This window comes from Monopterus albus, unplaced genomic scaffold (assembly GCF_001952655.1).
Source record: "Monopterus albus unplaced genomic scaffold, M_albus_1.0 scaffold67.1, whole genome shotgun sequence".
Taxonomy (NCBI): Eukaryota; Metazoa; Chordata; class Actinopteri; order Synbranchiformes; family Synbranchidae; genus Monopterus; species Monopterus albus.
In genome coordinates this window covers 276,307-294,599 of record NW_018127947.1, presented here as the reverse complement: position 1 = coordinate 294,599, position 18,293 = coordinate 276,307, and the positions used below count along the sequence as shown (strand labels likewise).

Below are 18,293 nucleotides of genomic sequence, written 5' to 3'. Positions count from 1 at the left end.
TCCACTGCAGTGTCTTCATTTCAATGACTGCAGTTCTCTCTGTGGACACAAGAGGGCACCAGCTGTCAGAGAGAGAGTGAACAGGAGTCCGACTGAACACTTTGCACGAGTGATGTCACTGTTAGCCAATGGGAGGGTATGGAGCTGTGCTTTGCTCTGGGAGAAATGCTGCTGGAGGAGGCATATTTACAAATGTGTGAGGAAAACCAAACAGGGAAGTGGAACGAAGAGAGGGATGGTGGTGCAGTGAAAGTGAATGAGGACAAGTGGCAGATGAACATCTGTGCATGTTCCCGGCCAGTGTGGATAAACACACTTAAAGCAACAGGCTACAGAGTGAGTTACTGTGTCAGAAAGGCTTTCTGGAAACAAGGCAATGTAAAGAAAGAACACTGAGCGGACCCAGCACTGTTACTGAGTGAATAACGTCCCCAGTGACAAGGAAACGGAATAAAGCAAGGTTGAGCTGAGATGAGGTAAAGATCGACCTGTGCTGCAGGGTGTATTGATCGGTGAAGCTCGCCTTCGTCCTGTCATCCCGAGGTCGATATGCCCCCCGCCATCGCCCTTCTGCTGCTCCCTGACCTGCTCCTCTGGCAGCGGACTCAGTTTAAAAGACATTTGAAATGAAGGGTTGAAACTTGCAGAGATCCAGCTGTTGCTTCTTGGAACTGCTATAAGTATGAATCAATTTTAGCCAGAGATCTTTCTTCTGTACTGTCTTGAGTCCTGTTGCCAGGCAACATCAACACAATGGATATTTGGTCAGGAACTAGTGTGAATTGTTGACGGCTTTAGTCGATCTCCAGGGCATTTGGGGTTGCAATACCATTTAGATGAGCTTTTCACCTAACATTTAATGTTAATGTTCTTATTAAAACAAATCTGTGTTTGAGCAGCACAAAGCATTGGAAACCTAACTTAGATGATCACATAAGAAGTCACTGGTTGTGCTGTTTATTGCAACAACAAGTGGATTGACTGACTTCTTTCATTAGGTTTATACTGCAGGGAATTGACCCTGATTCCTCTAATTTCATGATAAGATACTCTTGGTTCTCATCATAAAAGCTGTGTCCAGGTGCTCTGGTACACGAGATACCTGCAGTGATTGCAGTAATTAAAGTTCAAGTTCAATTCAGTTTTATTTGTATAGCGCCAAATCACAACAAAAGTCATCTCAGGAAACTTTACAAAGTAAGGTCTAGACCTTACTACTATCATTATTATAGAGGAAAACCCAACAAATCCCCCTTGAGCAGTACTTGGTGACAGCAGGGAGGAAAAAACCCCTTTAACAGAAGAAACCTCTCTTGGTGGGCGGCCTTCTGCCTTGACCGGTTGGGGTGAGTGGATAGAGGAGAGGGAGGAGAAGAAGAAAAGCAACAAGACGCAACAAACAATCAAACACTGGTCAGGTTGATGTGGCCGGTGACTGCTCATCAGTAACATAGAGCTCCAGGGCCAGGGCAACCTGCAGAAAGGTACAGGGAGAGAGCGAGGACACACTACGGGAGAGAGGAGACACAAAGTTAGTGATGTGTAATGGTGGCATATAGAAGCATAGAGAGAGAGAGGAGAGGGAAGGGGAGGGGAGAGAAACTCAGAGCATCATGGGGCCCCCCAGCAGCCTAAGCCTATAGAAGCACAACTAAGGGAAGGCTCAGGGTCACCTGATCCAGCCCTAACTATAAGCTTTATCAAAAAGGAACGTCTTAAGTCTAATCTTAAAGGTAGAGAGGGTGTCTGCCTCCTGAACTGAGACTGGGAGTTGGTTCCACAGGAGAGGAACTTGATAGCTAAAGGCTCTGCCTCCCATTCTACTTGTGTGGACTCTAGGAACCACAAGTCTTGCCTAGTAATATGTGTTATTTGTATTGGTGTACTATTTACGTATTGCTCTTGTGAGATGCTGACTTTGTATTTCACATAGCAGCTTTATATTGTAGTAAAGTCTGGGGTTTTTCTTTACTTCCAGGAGTGGAGTAGACCCTTGTGATTGATGAATTACTTTCAGCCATAGAAAAAAAGAGAGAAATAGTTTCTTTTTGTATTAATGTGACCAAAAATGCACATCCTTAACCCACATTCATGAAGCAAATCAACTCTTAGAAAAGCACTGAATGTTTCAAGGCTTTGCAGGTGAGAAGAGTAGACAAGCTCTGCAGGCTTTAAACAGCCAGCGTGGATCTCTGGCCCCATAGCTCACATCTCTTCAAGTCTGACTGCCACGCAGGATCAGAGCATGAGGGTTGAAAACAGATGGAGTGCAAGAGAATCAAGGGGAAAGAAGAGGAGGATAGATGCACAGGGAGAGACTGGGAATGAAATGTGAGAGGAAGCCAGATATGCACATCAAGGAGAGGAAGGGTTGGGACCTGGAGAAAGGGAGCATGAAAAGACTAGAAATACAGTGATATATTTCAAGGCTTCCTTTTAAAGATAGATCAACCATGTGCTCACTTGTAGTGATGAACACACAAGGAATTGAAGTTCTTCTCATTCTTTCATTTTAGGCCCTTTTCCTACCTGGAAATGTCACTTTACATCAAGCTCACCTTCAGCAGCCACAGGCAGCTGTTGTCAGTGGTGGAGCTCTCAATAACCCATCGTGCCCAGCACATAATGGCAGACAGTCAAAATAGCAACTAGCTGCTGAATGTAATTGAGCAACCTAGCAGCTAAAGAGCAAATTATTCTTCTCAGGAGTTAGTGGTGACCAACAACAGATCTAAAAGGAGAGAGACCACTGGAGATAATGATTTTAAAATGGAGGCTAATGTCCCTGTGTCTGCTGGATGTGTAAATTGCCAGCTGCTTGCCATAATTTCCAAGGTGATAATACATCAGCTGTTGTGTTTTCAGCTTTGTAGGTGGCTAAAAAGGTTAGATAAAAATAAACCAAATCTCCTCTAGCAGAGTAACAACTTCTGATACTTCATAATGCAAAGTACTGCAGCTTGACACTAATCCAACTCGGCTGTCAAATCACTGTCAAGCTGCTGTTGCTAGGGTAACCTTGAGTCCTGCCAGTGCTCCTCTCTTACTGCTACAACCACCAATAAGCCAACAACATACGGACAGGTGACATGTTAAAGTAAAAGCCTGATAGAATGAGTGGAGAAACATAACAAGTGCAGATGCTTCCACACAGGTGCACAGCATGTACTGCAGGGGCAGGACCCTCCCGCCTGTTACTTAAAGTGACCACACCCTTAATTATGCACATATTTAAGACTCAGTATAATTTAAACGGGTGAGTTTTACAAAGTTGTGCAGATATCACAGAAGGGGAACGCAGCTGTAGAGACTTTAATTTGTTCCAGGCTATAAACATGTTTATTTAAAGGTGGGAATCTCAACATGGAACAATTGGAACAATTCTCAGCCTCAGAGGTTGCTGCTTGACTGGGGCTCTTTATGTGGAGTTTTTCTTTCATTTGTCACTTGCCTGTATATATTGAATGCAGTTCATTCCTGCCTCACAGTGTTGCGCATGTGTATGAGAGCCTTACTTCCAAGAACTGCAGAGATGGAGAAGAGCGATGCATAAGAAGAGAGTGAGTCAGGTTCTATTCCAGGACATGTTCCTGAAACCTGATCTGTGCTGTGTTTCTGTAGTTATGTTTTCACCCTCTATCCACTGATGCTACACACTCTGTTTTGTTGTCCACATGTCTGATGCAAAATCACCCTGCCAAAGCTGTTCGCCCTGTTCATTCATTCACTAGATGCTACATATGCAGTAATTTCACATCACACATGTTCAGTGACACATGGCTGTCACAGGATACACATACAGGCATGTGGGGCTGCAGTTCTGAGGAGACCTGAGACCAGATCAATAGGAGGAGAAAATAAGTAAGACTGGAGATGGTCGATACCAGATGCTCCCTAGTGTCATGTTGCTTTGCATTTTGCTGATGAGAAATTCTTTTTATTGACATCCAGGCTTCTCAGCCTTGAGATGAATTGATCAGGGCCATTTGGTACATGCAAACCCAGGCTTGTTTACATGTCTTACCTAAAGGGAACCCACTTGAATCTGATGCTTCAGTGTGATTTTTCACTAGAACACTGGCTTTCTCCACTTGTTTGCGAGACTCTAAACTTTCATTGCACTGAAATGAAACTGCTCACATAAAGGTCATTGCACCAAAACCGAGCTGGCTGGTGATTTTTCTGTATTATTATTATTATTATTATTATTATTATTTTCTTGTTGCCCGAGTATAGTTTAGCATTGTTTACAACGGTGTGGAGTTTTCATGGGCCATGTGCTGGTGATGCTAATCAAGATACTGTGGTCATTAGCTGCATGGAGGCACAGAGCAGCCCAACTGAAGCAGTGAGTATACAGGAGTAGCCAGCAGTTCAGTTCCAGGACAGTCTGAGGACCTGTCTAGAATGAGGATGTAGCTCCATACAAAATGGTTTAATATGCTGACAGCTGCCACTCAGTGCACTGGGCATGAAATGCAAAATCCATCTGCTACGAGTTCTTGACAGGTTGGAGACGGTCAGACGCTGCTCGTCGGGAGGTCTGGCTCGTGTCTGCGGTCATGGCTGTGTTGTCTGTTGGGGGCGGAGTGAGAGGGCACAGAGGGGCCAGCTGGGTTGTTGAAAAGTGATTGTAGCAGGTGATGGAGCAGAGAAGTGGAGAGGAGCTCGGGAAGGTCCGGTAATGTGTGTTTTCTGAATGACAAAGTTGAACAGCTTGGTCCACCAGAAAAAGTCTTGTCTGATCTGTAGTAATCTTTATGGTAGTCATTATTCTTTATTGATTACAATCACAAATAATAAAATCCCTCATTATGTAAGGTAATATGGCAGTGTATTGATATACAGTAGATGTTATGATATTGTAAATCTTCTGGAAAATAGTTTTTGTTTAGACAAAATAGTTTGCTGTGCAGTTTTTTATTCCAGGAACTGATCTGGATTTTTCATTGTATTGATGCAAAAATCCTTTAAATTAGTTCAGCAACAAAACCAATCCATAGTGCTGCACATTGATCTTCCCACACTGGTCTGGTGCAAAATCTCTGATGCTAGACAAATTAATATTGTCTCAGACTGTAGGTGAAGAGGTCTGTTTGTTACCTGTCTGTGTGTTAGACTGTCCAATGACACGTGTCGCTCTGAGGCCTGATACGTGACTTGTCCAGTGGTGCCTCTGTCACTGCCGAGCTGATACCGACTGCTGTCTCCCTGCCTCATGCTGAAAGAATGAGCATGAGGCAGGGGGACAGCAGTCCTGCGTTAATCGCTGTCTTCTCTCTGCACAGAAAGTCTTCAGAGAGTAATGAGAGCTAAAGGTGAACATGTGGTACAGACACGTCTTAACACTGTTTCCTGTCACATTAACACCGGGTGCTGTGTCTGTACAATGTGTACCTGTTATTCTCTTTCTTATCTTTTCACCTTTCAGCCTTATCACTTCTTCATCACCTCTGTGTTGGTTCAGTGGCTCACAATTTAATGTAAGAACATACAATATTCTCTGTTTGTACTGTAAAGTATAAAGAAGAAACAGTACAGGCAGAATGTTCATTGGCAGGAGCATTTGACCTTCAGCTCCAGCTAATCGCAGGGGAGGTCTTTAAAGAGAGAAATAAAATTTCAGTGATGACCCCCGAAACCCAAATGTGATTAAATTCAGTTTCAAAAAGGACATGAATTTGCACAACCAGGATTTTCTTTGAAGTCGTGTTGATGATTCTCACTGAAACAATATCCTCCTGCAGACAGTTAATCGCTTTGCTTCACAGTTAAATTAGTGGTGGAGTTCCAAATATTGCAAAGAAGAGATGCCATTACTCTGAAATGAAAGGCCTTAGACCACATGTCAAAGAACTGACAGAAAAATAACTGTCAATTAATCTTTTGTTACTTTCTAAGCAAAAATTGCCAGATATTTTCTGAATCCAGTCCGTGTCCTCGGGTTTTGGACTACGAGCAGGTTGATAACCACGAACACCTCGGGCTTTAGAAAACGATGGACCGCAGTACTGTCGGACCACAACAGTTTCCTCCATGCTCTGGCATGTAACAAGATTAAACAGTTATTAACAAAAAAAAACAATCAGCCCTGCTGCTGTGTGTATTTGATGTGGTGTCCTGTCGGTCCTGGGAGAGCTTGTTGACCTTGCTCTTTTTCAGCACTGTCCCTTTACATTCATGGAGTAGTATGTCTGAAGTTGCTCCACATAATCACTGTTTTACTTTTACTGCCTGAATTAGCAGAACTAGTGTGGACTGCTCTGTAGTTAGTTTTAAAGAGCGCGCGATCTACATGACTTCTCCCTGCAGAGATTGAAGTTGCTGATCTAAACTGTTGGCTTCATCATGGTGCTAAGCATCAAGAAAAGATTTCTGATAATGGTACCGACATCATCCTGAAGTTCGCGGATGACACCACAGTGATGGGTCACATCACTGGCGGGGACGAAGCAGCCTACAGGAGGGAGGTGGCCGGTCTGGTGTCATGGTGCAAGTACAATAATCTCAGCCTCAACACAGACAAGACGAAGGAGATGATAGTGGACATGAGGAAGGAGAGGAGATTTGGCATGTCGCCTAGGATCCTTTGCAACTTCTACAGCTGCATCATTGAGAGCATCTTGACCAGCTGCATCACTGTCTGGTATGGCAGCACTATTGCTATGGACCGCAAGCGCCTGCAGAGAGTGGTAAAGACTGCCGAGAAGATCACCAGGACTCCACTGCCCTCTCTGCAGAGCATTTACCACCGCAGGGTGCGTAGGAAAGCTGCCTCCATCCTCAAGGACCCCACCCACCCCCAGCACAGACTGTTTATATCCCTACCCTCTGGTCAGAGGCTCAGGAGTGTGAAATGCAGGACCTCTAGACTGAAAAACTCTTTCTTTCCCTCTGCCATCAGACTCCTAAACAGCTGACTCAGGATCTACCTCATGTAATTCCATCTGTACTGTTTACATACTCATTTTGCACATGCATAATTGCACACTCACTGCTGAATATTTGCACATCATGGCTCCCATGTAGCATATATTCTCTCTGCATTATATTGTGTTCTTGTTGTATTTTTATTTGATTCCTTTACTATCTGCTTTAAAGTGCCTTAGACTTGTGTTATTGCTCATCTACTTTATATTTCACTTGTATTATGTGGCATTCATGTGGACAGCATTTCATTCATGTGGAAGAATTTCTTTGTACAGGGAAACATGTTTCCTAACTGTGCATATGACAAACACTTTGACCTTTGACCTGACCTTGACCAATAGCAAATATATATCATATTTAAACTCCTGTAAACCAAATATTTACGAACTTACACAATAAGTACATAACATGGAGAATTTAAGAAAATGTAACTTTTTTTTTAACATAACAGCAACCTTTGCAAGAGCAAAAGTTACTTAAATGCTTTTTATAACTAGCGCTTAAATATGTGTTAATTGGTCATTTATTTATATAATTTTACTGTTAAATATAAGTGTATTATAAAAATAAGTACATTTTTGATTATAGGTTTGTTGAGTCCAAAGTCATGTTAGTGCAACAAAACCTTTTTGTACTTTAGCAGCTGCAGAGTTTTAGCATTATTGTTAAAACATGCTGTGAAGCTCATGATTATTTAAAATGTTTGTCAGTAAAATTTCTAAGGTGTATCACATCAGTCAGTGTGTCCTAGAACAGCCGTGTTTATGCTGCAATATAGACGGGCCCTAGAAGTACTACTACACCATCTATTCTTACGTTACAGTATTTCTTGCCTCTCCTCGTCTGTCGCCTCTCCCTGATGTTCCTCCCTTCTCCTTTTCCTCTTGTCATTGTTCTGACCTTGTTTGCTTTCTTTTTGTTGCCCGCCCTCTCCTCACACACCACCACCACCACACCCTCGGCCTTAACATTAGGTTGAATCCCAATCACAGAGGAGGTGCTAATAGTAAAGCTGCCAAGATGTGTGTGATTTATGTGTAGAATGCATGCATGTGTGTTGGAGTGTGACAGATGAGTACTGGTATGACCTCCAGCAGATGCAGGCTGTCTGTCTGTCTGTCTGTGTTTGTGTGTGTAATATTATCCTATTTCCTGTTAACAAAGTGAAAGTACAATGGCTTCCTGGATACTAAAAGTACTGTATTTGTCCAGACAGGCTTAAAATTAAGATCTTGAGCAGTAAGAGTTTATCAAAATGGCACCGGAGACGCACAGTTATGCAGTGTGGCATTTGCAGAATACTGTGTACATTTAAAAAATCTTTGTTAATAACATTTCCTTACTGCTGTTTGCAGAGCACATTAGTGTTGGCAATTAAAACATCAGAGGATATTATTGGAAACGCATCAGTGCTTCAGGATGGTTCTCAAGGCCGAGGGAGGTAAATAGTTTTGTGATTTCTCTGAGGAAATTCACTTGGATCTGTCTGAGGTTTACTGTGAGGCCCTCGTTGGTTTCATTGGCTGTTAATTCATTCAGCTCTGATGTAAATCTTTCTGTCTGTCAGGTTTTTATTGTGTTTGCAGTATTCCCTCTCATATGGGACTGTTCCTTTTGTCTGTTTGTGTGAGAGCACCGAGCCCTCTGAGTCAGTCACCGTTTTCACAAAGTAATCGGACTGTATTGGCTTGACAGAAACAGCATCTAGCTAGAATATGGCTGCAAACGTTTTCCTTGTTGGTTGTTTTTCTGTCTCGCTCTCCTTCTGTTCTCTTCCATATATCGATCAGAACTTGCACATCAGTTTATCATCGTTATCAAGGGGATTTTTATCGTAATAATTACTGAGATCATTTTATTTTAATATGTACATAACAGCAGTTGTTTCATCAGATAATTTTTCTTTGACTCTTAACACATTGTTCTGAGACGGTCGATGTCAGTTTATTTATAAAGCACATTTGAAACATCATTTGGCCAAAGTGCTGTACATTATAATACATACTGTGACATAAAACAGCCATAAAGGACCTGAGAAAAAGGCAAGGATAAAAGAAAACCTAGACTACCGCACAGCTATAAGCCAGGGCGTAGTAGTATGTCTTAAGTGAGGATTTAAAAGCATCCAGTCTAATATGTAAAAGCAGCTCATTCCAAGGCATCAGGGCTGCAACTGCAAAGGCACCGCTACATGTTTTCCTTGGTTTGGGAACAACCAGCAGTGAGTGATCAGCTCACCTAACAGGTCTGGCTGAACAATAGGATTTGAAAAGATCTGAAAGACGAGGAGCGGCTCGACCATTTAGTGCAGGGGTGGGCAATTCCAGTCCTCGAGGGCCACTGTCCTGCTTGGTGTCCAACTATTCTGACTGACTGAACACACCTGAGCCAGGTAATTAGCAGCAGGTCAGGCAGGGATAGTTGGACAACAAGCAGGACAGTGGCCCTCGAGGACTGGAGTTGCCCACCCCTGATTTAGTGCCTCAAAAGCTGTCAATAGGATTTTAAACTGGACCCTGAAACGAACGGGTAACCAGTGGGGAGAGGCCAGGACAGGAGAGATGGCCTCTCCTATATAGGTGCCAGTGACGAAAAGTGCTGCAGCATTTTGGACAAGTTGGAGGTGATTCATTGAGGAATGACGGTCACCGGTATAAAGTAGTCTAGACAGCCTGAAATAAAAACATGGATAAGCCTCTCAAGATAATTTTTAGAAAGTCTGACCCTCAACAGAAGCCTTAATTTGAAAAAGCTTGAGCTGACGGTAATTTGTTTGTCCAGCCTTGTCCAGTCGTTCACTCATTGCCCCGTCTTTGTCTGCAGCTCTCACCAACGGATAAGAGTTTGGAGTTTGACCGAGACTTTCGCATCAGGCACTACGCAGGGGATGTGGTGTAAGTATCTTAAAGTTTTACTTATTCAGGAAGAGCATTCATTAGGGCATATGTTTACATATCATGTGTTCCTTGGTTGGAAACTAGTGGGTTATCCAATAGACCACGCACACAGAGCACCACTTTCACATCCCTAAAGTACTTGGACACCATTCAAATAAATAAATCACACACCAAGCCCCCAAAAAGCACACTCAGGGAATCGTGTCGAGTCCATTTGTGAGGGCTGAGTGTGTGCCACCCAGGGGACTGCTCTGGGCGGAGCAGCAGCACCTGACAGAATTGGTCCCTGAGCCACTTAGACCAGGCAGAAGTGTACCTCACATCGCAACAGGGAGTGTCACATCTGTCGCTAATGGCAGGTTCATCACTTACAATGCACATTAACTTAGCTGGAATAGGATTAACGTATATTTGGATTAACTGATGTTGGTTTCAGGATGATTCATTTAGATTTAGGTAAAAGTGTGTGTGTAGGTGTATGTGCACATGCATTTACTCGTCTCTCCATTTTCGCAGGTACTCAGTGGTGGGGTTTATTGATAAGAACAAAGACACACTGTTCCAGGATTTCAAGAGACTACTCTACAACAGGTGACACAGTAGTACACACTGTATCAGTCTCTGCCACAGACTCTCCTCTGCGTTTCTTGCGGCACTGATTACCTGCCACCACAGAAATGTTTTAACATCGCTGCTAATGACTGAATAGAAACAACTGTTTTGGTTTAGTGTTGTACATTTTACTTATTTATTGTGATTTTATTTTCTCATGTAAAGTACTTTGGTCAGCTGGATGTTGTTTTAAAGTGCTATATAAATAAATTTGATTTGATTTGTATATTAAAACCTGTTATAAGATGATAAAAAGTTGAAATAAGTTATGTCATATTTTGAATGGACAACAATGGATGAATTTGTCAAAAATCAAACAGCAACACAAATTTATCAAAGATAAAGTGGAGGTAAAAAGACTTTATTTAAATGATTTCACAGAGTGCATTAAAAATAAACAAATGACTCTTTAGATACTTAGTAGACTAGAAACCATGTTTAAAGAAATGTAAGGGTTGTCATGGTCGGGGTCTTAAGATATTCAACTGTGTAGTGACTGTAATTTCTTTAACTCTGTAGTCAGGTAAATATTTAAACTTGTGCTAATACAAATCGGCTTTTCTTCCGGTCTGTCCAGCGCTAACCCGGTACTGAAGGGGATGTGGCCCGAGGGCAAACTGAGCATCACTGAGGTCACCAAACGGCCGCTGACAGCTGCAACGCTCTTCAGAAACTCCATGATCTCACTGGTGGAGAACCTGGCCTGCAAGGTGATTGAGAAACCACATGGCTAGCTAGCATTAGCTTCTGCATTATTCATGTAGTGTCTGTGGGTTAACAATAAATACCTTGATTCTAATCAAGGCATTTATTGCTGAAGACAGAGTTCTGATGTACTGTATGTTAAAGTTCTATTTTACACCACAAAGTCCAGAGATGGACCTGAAACAACAACAACATGTAAGAAACAGAAACCATCTCCAGACAGTGTTGTTAGTCAGAGTAGTTTGTGTATAGGCCTTTGTTTAATCTGGCATACTGGTTAACACAGAGACTGGTTTATGCATGGTATTCTAATTAGACAATATCTCAGAAGCAATGAATGTTGCATCAGATAATCAAGTAGCCAGATTTTCAAAATGAATAATTATGTTGCCAAATGTACAAATTTTCTAAGCCTAAAAAAATTATTTATTATCAAAGTTGCTGAATGTTTATTTGTAGTTTGACAAATCAGTTTTCTGATTGTTTCAGCTGCATTCAACAATTTGTTTGTATAGAAACCTATAATAATTAGCCACTTTAATCACATAAAACCTTGACATATTGTGAGCGTTACTGTTCATATATGACCTCAGTACAGTGACAGCTTGAATATTTCTCTCTGAGGTTGCACATTTAATTATCTGGGGAAAAGGCTGACAGAAGTTCCTCTGTGTTTGGCAGTATGTCAGTCCAGAGCAGCTCCCTGAGCACGCTCCCCCAGTATCGCTGTGAATACGAATTAGTTGCACATCAGCACTGCAGCCTGAATACAGAAATGAATGGAAGCAGCTAACCCACTGTTGCCCTCTGTAGGAGCCCTACTACGTTCGCTGCATCAAGCCCAACGATGTCAAGTCCCCTCTGCTATTCGAGCAGGAGCGCTGCCGCCATCAGGTGGAGTACCTGGGGCTGCTGGAGAATGTCAGAGTGCGTCGTGCTGGCTTCGCCTACAGACAGACATACCCTCGCTTCCTGCAGAGGTACCACGCAACGTGATAATCATTCCAGTCTCTCTTACCATGCAACAAACCTTGTTTTGGGGGGTAACGTTTTTATTTATTACATGTAGCACTGAAAATACAGCTTAATCTTCAGATTTGAGTTATTGTTTTGTCTATAAAGTTTCAGAAAATGCTGTAAATATCCATCATAAATCAAACCCATCTCAGATATCTCCTCATTCCTTTTTACATCTGAAACATCAGCCCAAACCCAAAGAAATTCAACTGACTGTCATATATGACAGAGAAAAGTAGCAAATCCTCACATATGAGAAGCTGAATCAGAGAATGTTTGACATCATGGTTGTTGATTCAGTTGATTGATCAAAACGTAGTTTCAGCTCCAATTACCTCTAATTAAGCTGAAGCCCAAACTGGCTTACTGTGAGATGCAAAGGATTCATACACGTCCAGGTGTGTTTATTATGCCACCCACAGACATCGTTACACACGAGTAGGTAGGTCCATACATCCAGGCTTGGTCACGATAACAAGAAGCACCAATGTCTTTTTACAAAACATTCTCCAATGTATCTTAAAGAATAAACATCATCAGAAAACAACCAACTAAGGAACAAGGGACCACACACACAAAAGGCGAACAGCATCACAGAACAGGATGAATTTTGATTATTTTTAAAAATCTGATTGCATATTCTTTTTTTTAGTCCCAGAGAGGCCCATGTTAGAATGTATTAATGTGCCTTTTATCACTAAACTGTAATTTAATTTGTTTTAATTGGTGGGGTCAGGCCATTGAGGAAGAGTTAGCACAGTCATCATTTATACTTTATTTTGCCAAATCATGTTAGATGTATAAAGTAAAAAAAAACAAAACATTAAGTGCCCCAGGTGAGGCTTGAAGGCTAAATGGGTTTTGAGGAATCGGTGACTGAACAATACTTCCTACATGTAAATGCTGGGGACTAACACTCTGAACCCTGACGCTGGTCAGCCGTCAACAGTACTACTGTACACAGAGTCCTAACTGTGAGATGTAAATATGTGTGGTGTAGTGTAGTACAGCTAATCAGTTAAATCTCCAGCAGCCATAACAAAATAACCCCTTGACCATCATTTTTTGTTCATGATAGATTTATCAGTTTCCTGTAAACATGACCTTGATTAAAAGCAGCCCTAAAACACTCAGACTGGATTGTAATTGGCACAGAGAGATGTTTGTATAAACATTTTAATATGCTGAAAAATAGCCCTGTTTTAATGGGACTACTAGTCAATGACCTGCATTAATAACTTATGTTTTATTCATATGGAAGCTCAGACACCTGACATTACAGGTCTGTTTACATCTGAACAAGCACTAATTTGGGTGCATATTGAGTGCTAATACTAGAGTTTTGAGGCTGATGCCAACATATGAAGTAGTTCAGATTAGCTTCACCCCAGTTACAGCATAAATTGTTGCATGAGTAATACTAATCAAGCAAAGTGATACACTATGTATAGCAGCACAACACCCCAAAAGGCTGTTCAGCATCGAGTACTTTGGCACTCAATAGTATTTCTGTTTATTTCTATAGAACATTTAATGTGGGACTCCTGTGACTTGTGTTGTCTGCTTGTTTACTTTGGACTTCTGCACTTCTAGACGTCTGCAGTGTGACATGTGGTTATTGTGATTAACCATTGTATAATCTCATGTCTGGTTTCAGCTTCTCATGTGTGTCAAATGGCTTAATTGGGTTTTGGACTGACTGGCTTCTCGGTATTTATGAGGGACGTTTTTTCATACACTAAACTAATTTAACTTAAATCTCCTAAAGACTTAAATCTCACTAATCATGAGAATGTCATGCACAAGATCTTTTGAAGGTATGTTCTGTCTTGGGTTTAGCTTCTAGAGACGGAAAAGAAAGCAATAGTTCTGGTGTCAGTCACATCAACACCTGACAGTTATTAAAGCATTTCACTAAAGATCCAAAGTGTCAATGCTGTGGTGGCACTACATAAAAAAATCAGGGCATCAAAGTCCAGGATTCATCTTCTGGGGACCATGTGTGTCCGTACAAAAAAAAAAAAAATCTATGGCAGCTGATTGAATAGCTACATGAGTAATGTGGCTAGAAACACTTAGCCAAAGCACTTTGTTCCTCTTCCAGATACAAGATGATCTCCGAGTTTACGTGGCCAAACCATGACTTGCCATCAGACAAAGATGCAGTGAAGAGGCTCCTGCAGGGCTGTGGATTTGACCACGATGTGGCCTACGGTAAAACCAAGGTGTTCATCCGCACACCACGCACCCTCTTCAGCTTGGAGGAGCAGCGAACAGAAATGATCCAGCGAATCGTCCTCTTCCTGCAGAAGGTGAGTCTGACCACCTCAAGGTAGCTGATGAACTCAGACACTGACACACAACTTGAAGCTGTGAACTGCTGATGCTTTCTTACTCTGACATCATGGGAAATGCAGTTCAAAACCTTGTGAGATCCCCTGTTGTTAGCGACTGATTACATCTCTTCCTTTTTATCCAATTTTCTTTCCCTCATCCTACCTTGAACATAGACCAGAGAACTGAATTAGCAAATATTCTTTTTTACTATTTGGTGATAATGGAAGAGCGCCTGTCACTGAATCCCAGTGGTTTCCAGCCATAGCTGATCTGTTGGGAGTTGCGGTTTCACGGTCTGAGGTGTGTTCTCATTGAAATTCACCAGCCCTTGTTTTGCATATGAACAACCTCAGAGACTAGAAAACCTTTGACTCTACTCAAATTTGTATCCAAGTGATACAAGCACGGAGATATTGTTGGAGCTGATATCAGTGTTGTTCTCTGTCTCTCAGGGTGAATGTCTCTGCCTCCTCTTTCTCTGAGTTTTCCCCCACACAGCTCTTCTAGTACTGGCCGAGTGGATCTGAGTTGTATAATCTGAGATGTTTTGGGGTGTTTGGGAAGTAAAAGTAAGATGGCAGCTGCTGTATTCACCATATTTTGGCTTCATTTTTGCATCGTGGAGGGAAGTGGTGATGCCGTGTTCGTCATATATATTTCAGTGGGCTGAGACTATTGGTCAAGCAAACTAAAGTCCTTGGCTCTATAAAAGGATGAGGTGTTTTGTTTGTTTACAGAACAAACAATCACCAAAAGAAATAAATCTATTTATTAATTAACTAATTATTAGTTTCGGTCCTAATATGAACCCCATGTTTTCTCATCTTGTTTCCCTGTGGCCAGTGTTTCTGTTTTTCCTTCAGCTGAACATTTTCAAAAAGAAACTTTCTATGCTGTGAATACTGATTGCTGTGTGTGTGTGTGTGTGTGTGTGTGTCAGTATTCAGAAGCTGTTGAGCCCCTCGTGCGTCATTGGTTTGACGACACCTTGAGGCGAGAACGCCAGTATCTTGGTGCGATTTTGTTGCATGCTCTGACGCGTCATATCAGCATGCAAAGCAAAACTTTGTTACTCTGACAGATGGAGAGATCGGTTTGTGCTCTGTCTGGTCTGCCTGCCAAATTAAGGACATGGTATGCAAATCACAGACTATCAACATCTGATTGACAGGCAGGCAGCAACAACGCCAGTCTGTAGAAAGAGGGTGCACACGCTGCACACGCCTGGGAGACATGATTGACATTTATACATTTTCCCCAACCTGTCAGCATATGGGAACCATGTGGACAGATTCCTCCACAGCATGTTGCTTTCATGTCTGCCCCTCTCAAGGAGCGTCTCCAAGCTCCCACAGATAAAAGGGTCATCTTGTGTATGAACTTGTGTAGCGGATTGATTGGTTGACCTTTGTATTGATCTGCCTGACCCTTTACAGGCTCTTCCCTCAGACATACCAGATGAGTGTTCCTTCCGCCTTTCCCTCAGGAGAGTCCTGTATCTCCAGGATAAGCAGCTTTGATAACGAAGGGAACGCCCAGATGAATCGTAGCTTTTCACCCAAACGAGCATCACAGTGCTGCAGAGGTGTCGGAGCAGGGCTGTTTAATCCTGCCCTCTGTTGATGGTTAGGATTCACATGCAGGATGTGGTTCACACACACACTTACTTCTGCTATATGCACTCACTGACACACACGGTCAAACAGTGTTGTGACAGCAGAACTGACTTCTGTATCTGTCATGCTGTTACTCAAACAAACATCCCAGCCTGAGTTTGATCTGCTGTGCCAAGCAACCCCCTTATCTGCACCTGGCACAGCACAGTGCCTTATGCCAGTCAGGGTCACAGTGCCAGGACTGTCAGCAGATTACTGAGGCTCAGACACACTTCTTGTCCTCTGTTTGCCTCATGGGTTTACAGTAATATCAGCAAGTCTGCCCCATTGATCATGTAAAGACACAGTTTGTGTATCTGCACACTAAAGTCAGGTTGAGTGACACACCACAGTCCCGCTGCTTGTCCAAGCTGGGAGAACATTAGCTGTTATTCTGTAGCTGTGCTCTTCTTTCACCTCTTTAAATTAACATAACCTTCCTCCTTTGAGAGTGGGGGTGGGGGATAGCTGGATGTAAGTACTGGGGTAGGAGCTCCATTTTATCCTGCTGTTCTCTATCTCTGTCCTCTCTTTATGTGCTCACATCCACATCATTTTTCCACTCTTGTCGTGCTACATCCACCTGAATTGTGCTGCCATCAGCCTTGAATGCATCACCACTGACTGCTTATCGACACTGAAATCTCTACTTGGACAGAGCAATCCAGTTGTTACCACTTTAAGAAACAGCAGCCAGAAGAATGGCCAATAAAAGGAAATGAATACAGACTGTATAAATTATACATAGACCGCCCCCATCCTCACTCTGTGTTCAAATGAATATTTCATAAATTCGAGCTCAGCCATCCGCATCCCAGTAGCTGTCGGTGCTTGACAGTGACGAGAAGGGCATCCACACTCCAACCCCCATGTGTTCTGAGCCATATCCTTAATTGCTTTCCAAAGCTTTACATGGTATCTGTGTAGCTGTGGGTTTATCAGACGTGGCGAGCGTTGTCTTGGGTAGTCTGCTTTCACAGCATGGCCGTTGGGGGGCTCGTCTGGGCAGCTAAATGAAACTGTCTGCCAAGAAAAAAGAGCTGTGTTTTATTATTTTGTATTGTTTCCCTGTGGATAATGCATGTCCTGAGGCAGTAAATTGTTCAGTAATAACTCAAATTGTGTTTTAGGAGAATCAGGCTGACATGATGAGGGTGTAATCTGTGAACAGCTCTGTGCAGCCCTCTTGTGAATAGCACTGCTCCTCCTCTCTGCCCAACTGTCCAGAACTGATCTGTCTCCTGCTAGACCTCAGCAGAAACATGATCTCCTCCCTAGATGATCTCAGAAAAGGCTGTGATGAAGAAAGTGACTTTTTTTTCCTCCCCTCTTTTGTTTCTATTGTATTAAAACTGATTCTGTGACTTCACTGTTCTTAGTTCATAATATACAGTAGCATAAGATGCTACTGTAACGTCCCAGCCATATTTTGTCTTTAGTGCTTATTTTAATTACAACTGCCTCTACCCAGGTTATTGGGTTTCAAATAAAAAAAACATATTTCATCAGTTTGTCAAGGCTACAGAGCCAACTCACTTTGTGCATCCTTTCAGTGCTGCAGCCTAAAAATATCCTACAGTATACAATACCTTTGGCAAGTTATAAAAACTCTAAAACACTGCAACCCTGGGCATTTCTCCATGGTAACTGACATGTGGTTCACAGCCAAAGTTTACTGGGTTTTTTTTTTCTTTAATTTGCTTCCAGTTGTTTTGATTTTGTTTCAAGATATCAGCTGCGAGAGAAAGGGGCATCCTGGTGAGAGTTCAGGATGTTGACTGTGGAATCAAAACACCTCTGAGTCCCCCATCTCTCCCTCTCTATTCCCGCATGTGTGTGTGCTGCTCACACAGACTCTTCATTGATTTATGATAATGACCGCCTGCCTGTGCCTCAGTCCACTGTCGTCCTTTGACAGCCTGTGGTCAGAGCACGTTGCAGCCTCACACACTCGTGATTCTGCCCCCCTCCACCCACCATATACTGTATATCAAGCATGTCACTGGAAAACCAGTTCAATATCCCTGGAGGATGTGGAAAGTCGGGTGTTCAGTAGTGGATTGCAATCGAGTGTGTCAGTGGTGCAGACCGTCCTATCTGTCCTTCCCTGTTGGACTTGGGTCATCCTTTTTTCCCCTCT

At 42.5% G+C, this 18,293-nt stretch overlaps 1 protein-coding gene across 2 annotated transcripts in view; it reads left to right on the top strand.

The window, feature by feature from the left end:
* The window catches only part of myo1d (myosin 1D), a 76,195-nt gene that overhangs the window by 24,119 nt on the left and 33,783 nt on the right, over positions 1-18,293 (top strand). For both annotated transcript variants that reach the window (XM_020604668.1, XM_020604669.1), the window contains exons 12-16: positions 9,754-9,824; positions 10,344-10,418; positions 11,017-11,149; positions 11,958-12,124; positions 14,266-14,473. In XM_020604668.1, coding sequence (XP_020460324.1) covers positions 9,754-9,824; positions 10,344-10,418; positions 11,017-11,149; positions 11,958-12,124; positions 14,266-14,473 — 654 coding nt within the window. The remainder of the gene's footprint in view (positions 1-9,753; positions 9,825-10,343; positions 10,419-11,016; positions 11,150-11,957; positions 12,125-14,265; positions 14,474-18,293) is intronic.